The sequence below is a fragment of the Sinohyriopsis cumingii genome, chromosome 17 (assembly GCF_028554795.1).
Source record: "Sinohyriopsis cumingii isolate HCF-2022 chromosome 17, ASM2855479v2, whole genome shotgun sequence".
Lineage (NCBI taxonomy): Eukaryota > Metazoa > Mollusca > Bivalvia > Unionida > Unionidae > Sinohyriopsis > Sinohyriopsis cumingii.
In genome coordinates this window covers 32913709-32932176 of record NC_142977.1, presented here as the reverse complement: position 1 = coordinate 32932176, position 18468 = coordinate 32913709, and the positions used below count along the sequence as shown (strand labels likewise).

At 34.8% G+C, this 18468-nt stretch overlaps 1 protein-coding gene across 2 annotated transcripts; it reads right to left on the bottom strand.

Annotated features, from left to right (window-relative positions):
• Positions 1-5363: 5363 nt before the first annotated feature.
• LOC149778381 (uncharacterized) lies at positions 5364-18247 on the bottom strand. 2 transcript variants are annotated; one of them, XM_089939206.1, is made up of 8 exons: positions 18028-18247; positions 16787-16930; positions 15126-15405; positions 12353-12919; positions 10976-11070; positions 9098-9317; positions 7004-7096; positions 5364-6622 (listed from the first exon to the last, which is right to left on the bottom strand). In XM_089939206.1, exons 1-8 carry the CDS (start codon positions 18148-18150, stop codon positions 6063-6065), a joined length of 2082 nt encoding a protein of 693 aa, XP_089795332.1. In that variant the 5' UTR covers positions 18151-18247; the 3' UTR covers positions 5364-6062. The 2 variants fall into 2 exon arrangements, with proteins under 2 accessions (XP_089795332.1, XP_089795333.1); XM_089939207.1 differs by having other exon boundaries at positions 9098-9311; positions 18028-18246.
• Positions 18248-18468: the final 221 nt, after the last annotated feature.

Genomic DNA, 18468 nt, shown 5'->3' with positions numbered 1-18468 from the left:
ACGCACTACAAGGTACTTTGAGAATTACCCAATGTGGCAGATCAAAGGTCCGGAGTGCTGACAGTGAATTGGTCGCTTATAGTACTGACAATTACAGAAAAGGAGAGTCCTCGTTAAAATCGGCGTACAGTTGTGGGTTGAGGGAGTGTATTAGAGATACAAATTTGCAACAACCATTTTCATGCCAGGGACAGTAACACGATCCATTTGTTGATTATTTTATTTTTTGTGGCTATGTTTGAACTTTATGAGAGTGTAAAAGCCAGTAAAAGAATATACGGTAAATTATTTCCCGTTCTTGAGCTCTTCAAAATTAGTAACTACATGGTATGTTGTTTACAAGCGATACTTGTCACATGATAATAAACTTCAACAAGAACAAAAACTACAAACGAAGACGCCTGTCTAGTACGGGAAACATGCCCATGCGAACAGGACTGAGACAATGCAATGATGAGTCATTACGATAATGGTGATTTTAGCCTGAAATAGAAGTGGTTTGGTCTCGATATTGTTTTGTTGTTGTTGTTATTGTTGTTGTTATTGCTTGCTTGTTGTTTTTTGTGATTCTCTTTGGCTTGTTTGTTTGTTTTGTTGTGCTTGCTTCCAGAACATAGATTTAGGCAAGCAACGGGGTGACAAGTGAAGAAACCGATAGTAATACTTGATTACTCCATTACTGTTCATCAGTCAGAAAATTCATGGACTACGTAGCAAAAATGTTATGCTCAAACAAAATACACCTGCATCGTTCTATCTCCTGACATTATGTTTGCGATTAATTTTATATGGTAAAATGAATCATTGAAAATATGAAAGCAGTTTTAGACGAAAATAAATGCTTTGTTTACTTAAATCCAGTGATCTCTACAGAGTGAAAGCTCAATTGTATTAATTAGCAATCTCTCATAATGATAAATAAAAACATGGTTAATAACTTTTCACACTTATACCTTGCATTAATAAAGACATTTTGATTGAATTTACTTCAGACTGTTGTAAAGTTATGCTTGGTTCAACAAAGAAACCCCATAATTATCCGCCTTTCCTTGCCTTCAGTGCAGTTCTCAGCAAGACATACACGTGAACAGACAATCATGATAACTATAATTTCAGCTTTGTCTGGCAGGGTTATTTACATTATACAGATTAAAACAAAATATATATAGAACCTATCTACTTTTTGTGCAGATGTAAAAAATATTTCAAGAGTGAAGTTGAGGCTTTGTATTTTCACGAGTTGCCATGTCTCTAAATATTTTCTTATATATATATATATATATATATATATATATATATATATATATATATATATATATATATATATATTACAAAACCGTAGATTATCTTTTTGTTGTTTGGATAAAACCTTCTATTTACATAGATTTGTTTCTCCATTTTGCGTCACTGTTACTAATGACCTCAGTACTAATTCGAAAATATGAATTTCCGAAATATTGAAATAAATTTGGCACACGACTTTCGTTACAAATTTAGATTGTAAATATATTGCATCAGACTGTGTATTTTGACAAATTAATGACTGTTCTCCTATGAAAATTTAGAGAATTTTATTTGCGTTAGCACATTTCTTGCGCGGATTGATACAGTGGAAATGACAAAACGATCCAACAGACTTTAAAGTGTAACATCATCAAACAACTTCTTTTGATAGTTATTACTTTTTGATTGTCAATATTTTTGATTTTTTTTTAGTTTGGGTTTTGTCCGTTTATTTTTAGCGTTTTGTTGTTGTTACTTTTCTTTCTTTTTTTTTTCTTTCCTTTTTTGGATTGCATAGTGAATTTGTATTTATTGGCTAGATTGCATTGTATTTCGGTAAGAGACACAGCACCCAAATTTTGATTGTCATATATTTTTTTTAATCGACAGTACATAATTTCTCTATCGTTTTCACGCATGATTATGATTGTAATGACAGTTAAAATTGTAACTTAAAAAATTTGATTACTATATTTTGTCAAGTCTCTTAAAACTGTGTACCGTTTGAGTTGAGTATAACCGGTATGCGATAATGACTGGATCACATAGAATATTGATATCGATAGGTCGTGTGACAATTCCCATGATTCAAGTGGAAAACTACTTCTAAAAGTTAGCACTTTAAACATACCTATTGTTGTTATGGGTTTATTTTTAAGCGTTTGTTTTGGCGCTCTTAAATCGATTATATATCAGTACATCCTAGAAGGTCAACAGTCTTGCCATAAAACAAAATTTATTCATCTTGACTGAGAGAGAGAGACAAGGAAAAGAAGAACAAATTCAGATCGGCCTAAATATGGAAATACAGGTCTGAATAGCATACACTAGAGCATATATACTTCCTAAATGGATAAATGAAGTACTTCCAAATGTGATATCGCCACTGTGGCGTTAAAAGTTGTATCGCCACTGTGACGATATAACTTTCTCACACTAATATATTTCAATATCTAATTATGAAGTAAATAATAAAAAAAATGCAATATGTCGCTAACAAGCATGTCCCGAAATTGTGTAAGTATTTAGTTTCATTTAGTATGATTCCTCTTCTGTCTGCAAACCCACCCCACCAGCAGGGGTGGAGCATATGTTTAATTCCTATATACACATCAACACATTATCTCATATATGGTGTAGGTGTATTTTTTCAGTCATTTTGTATCAGTGAGCACATTCTAACTGGAGGGGTGTTCTATTAATTGTATTTATCGTAACCCACTTTTGTGTGTGCGCGTGTGTGTGTGTGTGTGCGTGCGTGCGTGCGTGTGTGTGTGTGCGTTAGAGAGAGAGAGAGAGAAAGCTAATTTAGTACAGTGACTGTTGTCTGTCACGCAAAGGAACGCTATTCGATTCAACAGTGCAAGCAATACAGAGAGAGAGAGAGAGAGAGAAGAAAAATGATAAATTTAATGTCAAAGTTGTAATGTTCCTATTTAGAGTATTATAACATCATTACATAATTACAGCAAGTAGTAGTAGTTGTCGTCGTCGTAGTAGTAGTATTAGTAGTAACACTATTTGTAGCAGTTGTGAAAATGGTTCGAATAGTAGTAGTTCTTGTTGCTCTAGTGGTTGTTGCTGTTTTATTAAGAAATAGTGGACGTAGCAGTGGTAAAGATTTAAATAATATTAGCAGCAGTAAAGATTTCAGTAATAACACTAGTAGTAACGATTTCAATAGCAGTAGTAGTAGTAGTAACAAAGATTTCAATAATATAAGTAGTAGTAAAGATTTCAATAATAGTAGCAGTAGTAACGATTTCAATAGTAGTAGTAGTAGTGGTAACGATTTCAATAATAGTAGTAGTAGTAGTAACGATTTCAATAATAGTAGTAGTAGTAACGATTTCAATAGTAGTAGTAGTAGTAATACCAGTAGTAGAATTAGTAATTGCTTTGAAATTAACAGTGCGGTCGTAGAAATAGTTGTTGTTGTTGTTGTTGTTGTTGTTATTGTTACTTATATTGCTTTTTTTGTTAAGAAATAGTGTAAACAGTAGTAGTAGTAGTAGTAGTAAAGATATTGGAAGGTGGTGACATTGGTGGTGAAAATACTTATCGCGGCAGCAGTAGTAGTAAAACTAGCAATGGTTGCTATGACATTAACTGCGCAGCGGTACTAGTAGTAGCATCAATGAAGGCGTGTCGATTGTAACATTTGAACCTAAGATTGGATTGAATAAACTTCTAAAATTAAAGCAACAAAGGACTAACAACTGCACGCACAGAACACATTTCCACTGTTAAAATGTATTAATGCATCCATTGTATTGCCCGAGACTCGTACGTACAATTGGTCAAAATTTGGAAGACAGATTGATCTTTGCTGCATGACACTGTAGAGCTAATAGCCCTTCATCAGGTTATTTTAACTGATAAAAATTTGTCATAAAACATCAGAGGCCACATTATCAAAACCTGTACTGAATGACATTTTTCAGGGCAGATAAAATCGTGATAACGAGTTTCTGCAAAGTTTCATATGCAGTTAGCTTCAGATAAACAAATGTGACGTCACTGTTGAACCTTGTTGTCTGTCTTTCTTTTTCATTTATTTCTAGGCTGTTTATGAACGCTATAAATAACGTATTTACAAAATCATCAACGTGGATATAAAAGTGATGGTATTATATTAGTTTTTTTTTAATCACACAAATAATTATTCTTTAAAGCAGTGCATAATATTTAGTTATAAATATCGTTAACTGTTAGAAGGACGTTAGAAAGAAAAGAATTGTGAAAAAAAACTGCAGCAATACTTTTAAATTTTAGTAAGAAGAATTTATGTTGCATAGAATATGGGACAATATAACGGAATGAGTTCCACTCCACATATATCGGATGCTTCTGAAGGAGGGCATGTCTAATATGACGCTGTGCGCATTGCACTAAGCACAATGTTTATTTATATGTGGTAATAGGAAACAACTTAAGAAAGACAGCTGATCAAAATGCCTGATCCCATGTACTAGATAAATGATACTGAACACATCCAAAGTTAACTAAATTTAACAGTTTCTAAAATAAAGTTACTGGATTTTGTAAGAGTAGATGCTGCTATCTTCTGAAGGTGCAATAAATGAAATAAGAAATAAAAATAAACTAAATGAAGGTGTTTGAGATTTATCTCCAAAATCCAGAAAAGTGAAAAGGACCCATCAATCATACATAAAAAAACTAAAGGAAAGTTCCTTTAACAGTCCTTCTTTAAAAAAAAATAATCTGACCGTTGCTAAATTCTGGGAAATTCTTTTTCTATAAATAGCGAACATTGTGAAAAATAAGAAACTATAGATCGTAAACGGAATCTAAATCATTCACGATGAAAAATGAAAAAGTTAATTGCTTTTATGTTACGACATGCTTTAGTTGTATCATTCAGTACGAGTTTGTCCAGGAAATCTAAGATTAACTGACAGTATTTATATCCAGAAAAATGTGATGCCATATGGCTCAACATAATATCTGGTAACTGTTTCGGTTGGCAGTAATAAAGGCAGGTCAAGCACTGTATACATCCAGACAATTTTGACATCACATGGTTTGATCGAATATCTTCTGACTGTCACTGATAATTTTGACATCATGTGGTTTGATGGAATATCTACTATTGTGGTGAACAATAATACAGACAGGTCTGTGACAGCAATATGAGGAATATCAATGAATTAATTTGTAAACATCAGCTAAACGCAGATATTCAAGTTACGTTCAGCCCAGAGGTCATTCGGAATACAAATGAATCACACTCAAAGGGTATTCATCAGAATTTATTTAATATGTTATAAATACATACAAATTAATTAACTCTGTTCCCGACTAAAGCAGACGATAGGTTTTTGAGGTCTCACTGGATAGTTTTGTATTTTGACCCCCCCCCCCCCAATTTTTAAGGTAGAAGGCATGAACCTAATTATTACAAGCCTAGCATTTATAAATTCACACATAAGCTAAATATGTAATGTGGTTTAGATTTACTTTGAGTTAGGCTTGGAAATAGGTTGGCTTGTTGGTGACTGCCTGTCACAGTTAGATGAGCATTGGAGATCAAATGCGTAACTTGGGCTGCAAATGAGCTGCCGACTTGGCTTACGTATTTATGTGTGTCCGCTACAGAGGTAAATATCTAAAAATCTAGATGGTTGAGGGGTGATGAAAAGTATGCTAATTTGTTATAGTACTAGTGAACTTTATTCATGCATAAGGCACATACTGATTCTTTTAGCTGCCTTGTCACAGGAAAATATTCAGAATAGCTATTTCTTGTCAAAAATGAATGTACGAATGTAAAATTTAGGGGTTGGTGGCACCGCTGGTTCAGTATAAAAAACACCAGTTGCATCAGGAATTAACCTGATTACTGCAGTCAAAATCTCACATGTATGCTTTCTACAAAAATCATTAGTTTGTTTTTATTTGTATCTTCAGTGTAAAATTATTCTCATTTTTCTGTAATTGGTCATTGTTGGATGAAAATTCACCAGATAAACTGTCCAGTGAGACCTGAAAACTAGGTGTCAATATATACAGCAACGTATTAGCCCTAATTGTTGCAATTAACGGCCAATCAAAAGTGGTTCCGGATTGACACATGATTTTATCATTTGGTTCCACAGCGTCTGGGGAGGGCAATTACTCTCAAAACCATTTCCGTTGCCATCACAGAATATGTACTTTGATGGGTTATTTGGATACGGGTAGTAAATGTGTTCTCCTTGGGCATGCGTGCATGGATTTGTTATATTTGTGTTGTCTGTACCGGAAATTACGCTGTGTACGAATCTGAAAATGCATCTTCTCGAAACTTGATCCCAGACGAGACCAAGTGGACAGGGTGTAACTTCGGCCACTCCATACTGATTACACTTAATGTAATTTGATGTATCGCCACATTGCTCTTGATGAAATTGGACACCACTCATTATTAACTCGCTCGTGCAGGGATTCGTGTTTTTACATTCTGTACTGAACAGTACGCATTTCGAACTCAAGGGGCACAATCCCAGGTATAAATCCCCTTTTCGGTCGCAAATTAGAAACTTAGTACTGTCATTTACTTTAGGATAAAATCTCGGTTGTGCGGAGGGACCTCCGCATATATTGGGAGATTTTCGATCTGAAAAAGAACAACAAACGTTGCATTGAGTACATAGTGTTCAAAACGTATGGACTAATTCAGATGGCTATATTTAAATGCAATTTTATATAGTCATTATTTAAATTTGGAGCAATACAGTTAAATGGTTTCCGAAATCCCATCCAGTGAAAATGAGGATAGTTAGCAATAATCTTGCTGTTGCGAATAATCTCTGTGGAATTAGATGAGATAGTACTAATACCGGTAGTAGTAGCAGCAGTAAAATAATAATAATAATAATAATAATAATAATAATAATAATAATAATAATAATAATAATAATAATAATAATAATAATAATGATAATAATAATAATAATAATAATAATAATAATAATCGTTCTCATTATCATTCTCATACCTGGAATCAATAGTGTGTCCTTTAGGACCAGATTCATTTCGAGTGATGTACAATCACGGACAGTGCTCCCAACTATGCATTTTCCTGTGGAACCTAAAGTAAAAGGAACTTTGATTTAGTATTCAAATACCATTCATCTAACTAACGGAAAACTGCATTATACATACAACCTTTTGCACGAATATCATGAATATGGATAGTCTTTGAATTCAGGGGGATGTTAGTTATAGATAAAACCCTTCATTTACGTGTTGGGTACTAGATGTAGAGAAAAGGATAAAACCCTTCATTTACTTATTGGGTACTAGATGTTAGTTATGGATAAAACCCTTCATTTACGTCTTGGATACTAGATGTAGGGAAAAGGATAAAACCTTTCATTTATTTGTTGGGTATTAGATGTTAGTTATGGATAAAACCTTTCATTTACGTTAAGGATACTAGATGTTAGTTATGGATAAAACCCTTCATTTACTTATTGGGTACTAGATGTTAGTTATGGATAAAACCCTTCATTTACGTCTTGGATACTAGATGTTAGTTATGGATAAAACCCTTCATTGACGTGTTGGGTGCTAGATGTTAGTTATGGATAAAACCTTTCATTTACATGTTGGGTACTAGATGTTAGCTATGGATAAATAAATGAAAGATTTTTTCATTTATTTGTTGGGTACTAGATGCTAGTAATGGATAAAACCTCTCATTTACGTGCTGGGTACTAGATGTTATCTTTGGAAAAAGAAAACCTTCATTTATATGTTTCGTACTAGATGTTAGTTATGGATAAAACCCTTCATTTACATTTTGGGAACTAGCTGTAAGCATCTTCGCTAGCCAAGGTTCCGATATGATAACCCTATGTACACCTTGGTGAATCAGGCAAATATTTATCATGTTCGGATCTGTGAATTTCATTGGTTGCGGCAAGCCACTGCATCCAGTCAAAATTAAGTTGTACAGATCTAAACACTGTCCGTACATGATTAAGACAAAGGGAACACGTAACTTGAATTGTCTCATAAATAAGCAAATGCACCTTTAATGGCTTCTCTCTGGTACGTATTCATACTTTCCATGTTAAACTTACAATGTATCCTTTTGAAGTCAATAGACTCCAACATTGTCGGCCGATATTTAATGCACAGCTGTTACCTGCTTTTGGCTAGTTGGCATTACATACTAAGGGAGGCAACTAATGAAATCCAATAGATGTCGCTAGGACAAAGCTTTAAAATATTTGCTCGATCCGCTAGGGTGTAAATAGGGTTAATATATCGGAACCTTGGTTAGGGAAGATGTAGGGAACAGCATATAACCCATTATTTATATATTGGATACAAGATGAAAGGAAAAGGAAATAAAATTATGTTTATATATTGGGTACTACATGTAGGTAAAACGTTAAAGTCCTTCATTTACATATTGCGTACTAGATGTAGGTAAAAATAATCAGTTTTAGTTATCTAAATTAGCCATGTAATATAAAAATGAAGCGTCAAATTATCAAGCAATTACGTTTTTAGATTCTCTAATGTGTTGCTTAACTTTTTATTCCAACTGCCTGTGTTTTCTTCCCAAAATGTGTGAAACAAAGAAACACATAATATTAGATAAGGAACTAAAAATTCCAAAATAACAAGTAATAGGCCTAGTGCCAAACCTCAAATAATCCGGATCCTTATTAAATGGATTGTTTTATACATTTCTATACAAATAATCACCATCAAAATGCAGTATGAATCATTAAGAAACAGTATCATAAAAGAAAATATATCACAACAATGTAGGAATTCGCAGAAACTCAATTCGTGATTGTTTTTGGTAAAGTTTAGTATATACAACAACATGGACGGTCAATAATATGCGAAAATGTTCAGACGCCAATATGCGCAGCTTAAGGCATTCGTGAAAATTGAATTACACTAAAAGAGGATTATTAGGTCATGCATTTGGATAGAATTTTAATTTAAGAAAAAAAGTCCTGAAAGTATGCTGATTTGCACTGGGTGCCAAATATTGTACGCAAAAAGTAAATTGTTTGCTATTGTAAAAGTTATTCACAAAACGTTTAAAAATGGTAAAGCATCTTACTGTTAAAAATATCTCCACTCCGAAGTTCGACTGTGAAACTTCCGGTGCACGAGTTTCCCCCCTTGACAGTTACGTACATATTGTCAGAGCCTCTGAGAAACAGCACTTGGTTTACAGTTGAGTTTGAAGTGAACTTTACGTCATGCAAGATATTATCAGGGGTCTGATATACGAATGAAGTATAAATTGCCATCTCTTCTGTCGCTGGTGTCACCTCAAATTGGGAAAAAAGTAGAATAGATTAATGCATTCATATAACACTTACATACAGAAAGTGCAAATTTTACGTGGACTTTCACTTTCGAGATACTTTTGAACATTAACTTGATCTACTTTGCTTGCACAAAAAATTTCTCTCCTCTTTAAGGCTCAAACGCAAATTGATATATTGGGTGGAGGAAATCATCAAACACGAAGAAAATCACCTACGTTGGATGGGAGCTTCCGTTACCCTTACATATACAGGAACTGGATATCGACTCGGGATCAAAAAATGATGTAAAGACGGTTATTTAACAAAGGTTATGCATTTCTGAATACAAAAGTGACTACAGTATCCTAATGTGTACAAATAGAAACCTACTGAACGTACATTTCAAATAATAGAACATCTTACTGCCACCCTCCCAAAAAAGAAGAAAAAATATCTTTTCATCGAGTGAGGCAGACGTAAAACTAATGGTGCTGATGCAGGATGAAGGGACGCTTTAAACTTCAGGCATGGCTTTATAAAAAAAATCTTGTCACAACAGAAAAATTATGTTTCATTTTTAAAATGGACTGAAAACACATAGTTACAATGATTTTTATTTTAACCCAATTACTTCGACCTTATGTTAGAGATGTCAGAAGTTTTAGAATATAATCGGTAAACGTTGCAATGGCTAATCAGTTGTTCCGAATTCATATTTAAATGTTCCTGTTTGTATATAAGAGTAAATTATACAATTCGTTGTGTTCCTAAGGAGAGCGTCAACAATTTTGGGCCGGAGGGGTGATTATAGAGAAACGCCACTGTATTTGTGGTGGTGCTATACCAGACAGGGTGAATATAGTGAGGAAGCACTGTGTAAGTGGTGGCGCTATACTACATAATTTGTAGCATTAGGAACCGTGGTACGCTGAGAGTGACAAATAGTGATGAACTACGGTGTAAGTTCTAGTGCTGTGCCACCCAGTTGGTTGTGTAAGGAACTGATGTGTACCGACGGGGGTTCATATTGTAAGGAACAGTTGTATAAGTTCTGATGTTATGTCATACAATTTGTTGAACTTGGACATGCACTATGCGGAGGGGTGAAATCTAGTGAGGAACCACTGTATACATGATGTTGATATACGTGATATAATGTGTTATATTAGTGAACGCGGTCTCCGGAGAGGTGATTATAATGATTATGATCACGGTACACGTGGTGGTGATATATAAATATTAATGTATTATATTAGAATCTGTGATATACGGAGGGTTGATTGTAATACGGAACCATTGTGTAAGTGACGATGTTTTACAACACAGTTTATTGTTTTAGGAGATGCGGTGTACAGAAGGGATATTAAAGTGAGGAATCACCATATAGGTGGTGGCGTATTGCAAAACAATTTGTTGCAAAAGAGCTGTGGTATATGGAGTGGCATTTGTTCTAAGGAACCAATGTAATATTTGTGGCGCGTTACTGTACAATTTGTTGTTTTAGGAGATGTGGTATACGGAGGGATGAGGAATTAATGTGTCAGTGGTGGCGTATTACAATGAGTCGCGTTATACGGAGGAGCATTTGTTGTGAGGAACGAATAGAGATGCTATTCCGTACAGACTTCAAACATGATACTGTCAAACGCGTTCTGTCAGACTGTAAAACGCGTCCTGTCAAATACCTTTACACTCTGTCCTTTCGAAGTGTCTCCGATTATCAGGTGAACCACTCTGCTACACGGGTACGAATATATTCCATCAGTTAAAAGAGCAGGAACTAGAAGAAAGAAAGATAATACTTAAGTTTGAACGTGAGGTATTTTTTGAAATATAAACTGATTACCCAAAAAGTAATTTCAGTTGTGGAACCAAGAAATGAAAACGTTTAAAATAGTTTTCCGTAAATTGTAAATTGTTTTTACATGCAATTAAGCCAATATAAATTTTTAATATTTAATACTGTAGTATTTTACATAGAAAAAACGTTGTTATCTGAAATGCGCCAGGAGGAACTATCGTTTCAAGATTAAAACCCCACCAGCGCAAAAAGTAAATAATATTTTTTTAAAAAAAATCTATACTTAAAAGCTATTTATTTCAATCATGGATTCAAGTGTAACTTGGCTTGGATCTCGGACGATTTGCTTTCAAACTGTTTTACATCAGCAAGGAGGACAACTTTAATCTTTTTAACTTAGAAAACAAATCACCTCCGCGTTTAGATAACAATTAACACTTGTCATAGCAAAACATTACGGTGATATTTGTTTCTTAGATTCTCTCAACTTTAATTCAAATTGAACAGTTTATAATTGTTTTATTTGATGGTTGGTTGGTTGGTTTGTGGTTGATTTCTTTTAACGGCACTTTTCACAAGTTACTGACTGTATCATGCCGGTGAATAGGGAGCTAGAGCCGCTCCCAAAGACACATTGACGATCTGGACTGTCCTGGGCAGGTATTGAACCCGAGTACCATGGAGCCCGAGGCTCAAACAACTTAGAAACCGCGGCTATAATCGTAGATTCACCACCCGCCCCAAAACGTAGAACCATTATAAAATTTTACTTGTCATATAGTTAGAAAATGTGATGATGGAATTTGTTTAAAGGTCATGTCTTAGATGGATTTATATATTTCAGAACACAAATACTGGACTCCGTTTTACATATTACCGTAATTATCGAAGACAGAAGTTCAAGGGGATTTGGTAACAAACAATTATGCCTGTTTTGAAAATATGTGTTTATCTACTGAAACTGATATCACTTTTAAATTTTATTTCGAATTTAGCAAGAAACAAAACTAATATACCTGTTCGTTTGCCCAATGACTGCCTTAAAAGGTGACATGATAAAGCTAATACAGTCGGTGACACATGATTCAGAAAAAGACATATACCGTGCGTGATGAAAAACATGTTTCTGCCCATGCGAAGGAGATTCTTGCCTGAATTCAGATTGTTTGGGCAGGGCTGATGCACTTAAAACAACTAAGTCCTGTGAAACATTTTACATAAACAAAATACCGTATTAATATAGATAGTTAAAGCGGCTTACCCCTACACAAGGCATCTTGTAGTTCGAAGGCCAAAGAATCTAACTCCACAAAGTCATTTACATGTTTGAAATTTGAGCATAGCGGTTGACTTGCTAATTGGCGAAACGTTCTGGTATCGAATGTATTCCCAACGCCTATGATAAGTAGACTAATTCCTTTTGCTCTCAATCGAGTCGCCTCCGCGTCTGTTTTAATTAGATTGGTCAACTGACCATCTGTTATCAAGACGACAGCCTTGGAAGATCCGGATCTCATTCCTTTCTCGGATGTGAACATAATGTCGTTTGTAAATTGTAAAATCTCTTCGGCTCCTGTTGAACCAGGCGTGTATTTGAGCGCGTTAAGAAGATGTGTAACGTCATATCCAGGAACCTGGCTGTTCAAGTACCAAGTTACGTTTGGGATACCTCTTCTAGCGACTATTCCTACACGTGTTTGTCCTTGGTTCTTATGAAAACCAGTAAGCATATCTCTAAGTGCGAATTGTAGGCGAACCAGATCAAAAGGGTCGATATGTGCAAAGTCAAGGGCGATAACCACGTCCAATTCTTTATCCAGATTGCATCCTGAAATGCATTTATGGCAGTCAAAGCAATATTTACATAGCCTTAAACGAAACCAATTACATAATTGTGCTTCTACTTGATTACACAGCAATTTGAATATCCCAGAGGGACGTCCGTCTGTTTCTAATATTAACCACAATATGGGAATTATTAATATTTTAGCAAAAGAAGATTCTTCTCCTTGAGCAATTTCCTCCCTATTATTTGACAATGAGTTCAACCAATAATTTGTAATGCATATTTTATTGCCAATACATAACATACTATGTACAATTACATTTAGAACATATATAATGTTTTTACATAGCAAATAGTGTTACAAGGAACTCTGCACTGGAACATAGCATTTAAATAACATTTATAATGGCCTATCAAAACAAAACATCTTTATATATAGCTGTAATTGTGTGTGACTATCAAATTTCATACCATTCCAACTCTTAAAGCATTAACTCACTATTTTAAATGTAATCCAGATTCCATATATAGATAATGTTCCCAAGTAAGAGAAGGGGTCCCTCTGCCCATGTAGTCTATTCCGAGTTCATTTCCCTCCACTCTATTTACTGTTGTCTTTTTCTGGCGCATAATCTAATTTTTGATTTTTGATGCAATATAGAACATGACTTCACATATAAAACATGACTACAAATATACAACATGACTACACATACAGAACATGACTACACATACAGAACATGACTTCACATATAAAACATGATTACAAATATACAACATGACTACACATATAGAACATGACTACACATATACAACATGACTACACATATACAACATGACTACACATATACAACATGACTACACATATACAACATGACATACACATATCCAATATGACTATACATATACAACATGACTACACATATAGAACATGACTACAAACATACAACATGATTACACATAAACAACATGACTACACATATACAACATGGCTACACATATACAACATGACTACACATATGCAACATGACTACACATATAGAACATGACTACACATATGCAACATGACTAAACATATGCAACATGACTACACATATAGAACATGACTACACATATACAACATGACTACACATATACAATATGACTATACATATACAACATGACTACCAATATACAACATGACTACACATATACAACATGACTACACATATACAACATGACTACACATATGCAACATGACTACATATATAGAACATGACCTCACATATACAAAATGACTACACATATGCAACATGACTATACATATACAACATGACTAGACATATAGAATATGACTACACATATACAACATGACTACACATATACAACATGACTACACATATACAACATGACATACACATGTCCAATATGACTATATATATACAACATGACTACACATATACAACATGACTACACATATGCAACATGACTATACATATACAACATGACTAGACATATACAACATGACTACACATATACAACATGACTACACATATACAACATGACAGACCTAGGTGATCTAAAATCTACAGTTTACAACTCCGTGAATATTTCACATTACATTTCGTAGATCATTGCAAAAACCCAGATGTTGACAGAGGTAAAATGGAGCTCAGCTATGTTCTGACCATGAAACAATTGATCATTTTTTCTGATATGTTTGTCGAATTTGTTATAAATGCGTAACGCCGCTATTTGGACCAACGTATAACCGGGTCTTATCCTTGATTTTGAAATATGGTGTGGCGTTGCTGTTTAAACCAATGTTTAACTGGGTCTTACCATCACATTTGAAAACTTGGCAAGATGATTGATTAGTGCGCATCTCTATAAATGAGTAAACTTCATGTCGCTATGGGGAACTTTATCAATGAAACAGAAAATAAAGTTAATATAAAACATGCTTTTGTTTGAATTGATATAGAATTAGTTTCAATTGAAAACAAATTTCTGATTTTTTATGTTTCATTGAACAAAAAATGTTGTTTTTGAATGTAAGCAAGAACATATTTTAAGTCACGAAATCTGACAGAAAATGTTCATGAGATCGGACCACCACAAACGCATCCGATGGCGCATATAAGTGAGCTAGCGCATCATCCCCACGGCATCGAAGGAACTGTGAAGAAATAATATATTGTACGAAATTAAATTCAATAGGTATTTTATATAGGTACTAGAACGCAAAATTAAAAGAGAAATTGAAAACCTTTCGTGACATTGGCTCCAACAAGGAAAAAGTCATGTGCAGATCTTGGGGAACCGATTCTACTCCATATGTTAGCCTGATTCTCCAGCTGTATTGGAACTGCATTGTTCGTCTGTTTTATGATATAGAGAGAGGCAGCAAGTCCAGAGTAAAGTGGCTTCCGGAGATCTGACCACGTGACACGGGACCAGTCGATATTTAGAGTATGACGTATAAGGTCGTGGAAAGATTTCAAAGAGCCATTAGAGTACTTTGTCTCGTTGAACATTCTTTCATCAACCTGTTGTTTAGTAGAAATAGATGTTGAGAGAAGATATCGTGCAAAAATGAATGTAAGCTACATGTTTCATGGAATATGTTAGACAATTCCTTCGAGCAAGTACGAAAAACCACGTTTATTCTGTATGATTATCGTGTGTTTTGCAGTTCCTTTTAGCAGAATAACTTTTCAGTATTATTTATACTGTATGATATTCACTGATATTATTTCCAGCTTTAGAGTTATCGACCAATTTGAGTTTTAACATTTTATGTTGTTTGCTTTTTTTTCAAACGACTAGGTGGCTTTGTCATTCTGCACGTTCATCCGTTTGCTGTGACACGCAAGCAGACCATATATTAAACGTGTAGAAAACAACATAGCCGAAGAAAGAGATTGTAACCAAATATTGGTCCGTTACAGATACAGCTGTTTAACATGGTGTAGAAAGCAAAATATCCTCGGAAAGAGACTGTAAGCAAATATTGATCCGTGACAGAGATGCTGAACACGGCGTAGAAACAAATATAGCCTCAGAACAATATTGTAACCAAATACTGATCCGTTACAAATATAGGTGAATAACACGGTGTATAAATAAATAAAGCCTCAGAAAGAGGTTGTAGCCAAATATTGATCCATTGCAGATATAGATGTTTAACACAGTGTAGAAAGCAATAAATCCGGAAAGAGGTTGTAACCAAATATTGATCCGTTACAGTTACATATGTTTAACGCGGTGTAGAAAGCAATATGGCTGGAAAGAGATTGCAACCAAATATTGATCCGTTACAGATACAGATGTTTAACTCCGGCCTAGTAAGGGTTGAAAACTTCTTTCGTGAACAACCATATGTTGTTTGCGAAATATCTATTTCACAGCGCGCGATATAATTGTGCGAATGCTCTAAAGTTGAAAATCAGTGTGTTGTATGTAATGAGGCAGCAAATGCAGATGATATGTGTACGTATGACCACTGACCTTTCATAAAATACATTATGAAACGTTTTGTCAACGGGTTTTAAAGCACGCCGTATTCGCTTTACATGTAAATAAAAGCAATGTTTACCATTCATTGATCCATCTTAATTAGCTACATGTATTATGTATATTTATTAGAATAAATCTCTTCAGTTATTTTATACTTTCATCATGAGACAGTTTCTTTGTACATAGAGAGGTGTGACATTCAAACTAGTAATTAAAGAGTCTTCCGCATTTTAGCAGTGATTTTGTTATTCTTTCCTACATTTTGTGCTGTTCCTGCCATTTCACATAACCTTACTTATTTTATATATGGGTCTACATGTATTCAAAATTCAAAGTTTTCCTGTTAATTTTCTTATTATATGAAGAGAAGAAAAAAAAAAAAAAAACACAACAACAAACGAATATGCATACATTCCATATCCCGCCATTGTATCCTGTACGAAATGTTGCTGGGTCAAGACCGTTATGCGTCTCTATGGCAGCCATGCGTCTCAGAAACAAATGATCATCAAGGATGCACGTTTCCCGGATGAGAGTTGCTACAGTCTCAACTACCTATGGATTAAAAAGAGAAAAGTGAACAAATTTCAAACATTATAAAAATAATAATTTAATAAAAGGAATTAACAAAAATACTAACTTAGTAACAATACCATAAAAATTATAAACATTTGTAAATTCACTGTTTTACTCGAGGTACCAAGTTTGTGGATTTCGCGGTTACTACCAACAATGGAATCAAGGACACAACGAACAATCAGCGTTGGAGCAATAGGACACCTTGCCCAAAAGAAGGATTTAAGTACCGATGGAACTGTGATTTCTTTTCAAGGGAAGAAAAATCTTACAAAGAAAAATAAAGGAATTCTTGGTGTTTCCCCTTTAGTTCATGCAAACAGATCAACCTAAGAAGCCTTACAAAGTCGCTGTATTCTCCGGTATACATGTCCGGAGGATGCAGTATGCATGTCGGGAGGATGCAGTATAACGTATGCATGTCAGGAGGATGCAGTATAACGTATGCATGTCCGAGGATGCAATATAACGTATACATGTCCGGAGGATGCAGTATAACGTATGCATGTCAGGAGGATGCAGTATAACGTATGCATGTCCGAATGATGCAGTATAACGAATGCATGTCAGGAGGATGCAGTATAACGTATGCATGTTCGGAGGATGCAGTATAACGTATGCATGTTCGGAGGATGCAGTATAACGTATACATGTCCGGAGGATGCAGTATAACGTATACATGTCTGGAGGCATTCTATATTAGTAGCTTCAAGCTCTTCTATAAGGACGTGTGATATTTAGACTGATTTTTGATTATTGGTACCTGCTAAAAGTTAATTTTCGCCAATCAGGCAATAAAAACGATACTGGAAATTCTCAGTTCGAGGAATATGATTACACTGGCGATTGAATCTGGGATCAGGATCTCAGATACGGGATGTCAGCCGTAATCGCGCAGTAAGAAACCAGTTAGCGACGGGTATCCTTATAGTGCTGGAAGAGACCGTGTAGCATTAGGTAACCATAGTGGATGAAAATACCGGGTAGCGATTGCTGCCCTCACAGGAAACAAAAATATTACCAGTGCGACATCAATGGACCAGACAGTGTTTTACATGAATTTTGCGGTACCTTACCTCGACGCCAGATTGATTTTCATTCAGTGTCAAGTCGACGAATTCCCCGCGAGTTAGGAATACTCTCCATGCAAACAAGACACATGCTGTGTAGAAAATAGACAAAAATCTATTCAAAGGCATCACGTCAAAGTTTCCTTAAAAACAGATCTCTTTGTTCGTGTGAAGTTCTAGTATGCAAAAATAGTGTCTGCGTAATGGGCCTGGGAATTTTGTCATTTGGCCCAGACAAGATAAGATTAAATGAAATGATTGCATATTATTCACCACACACTTGAATGGCACGGTACACTTTTAATCTTATGACAGGGTTCGAACAATATCAAAATGTGAAAGAAACCGATAAGCTCAGCTTGCATTTAGTAGCCTGTAGACGTCACTTTCCATATTAATCAGTTAGCTTTAAGATTATCCTTCTTCCAAAATTTGAGTCGTTCACAT

Bases quoted from the DNA above. Each gene is read 5' to 3' on its own strand.
- LOC149778381 (XM_089939206.1), bottom strand. From the start codon at position 18,150: ATGCCTTTGAATAGATTTTTGTCTATTTTCTACACAGCATGTGTCTTG. The intron at 16,931-18,027 runs GTAAGGTACCGC...TTTAATCCATAG, and splicing joins AAAATCAATCTGGCGTCGAG to GTAGTTGAGACTGTAGCAAC. The intron at 9,318-10,975 runs GTATTTGACAGG...CTTTTTTCCCAA, and splicing joins CGAAAGGACAGAGTGTAAAG to TTTGAGGTGACACCAGCGAC.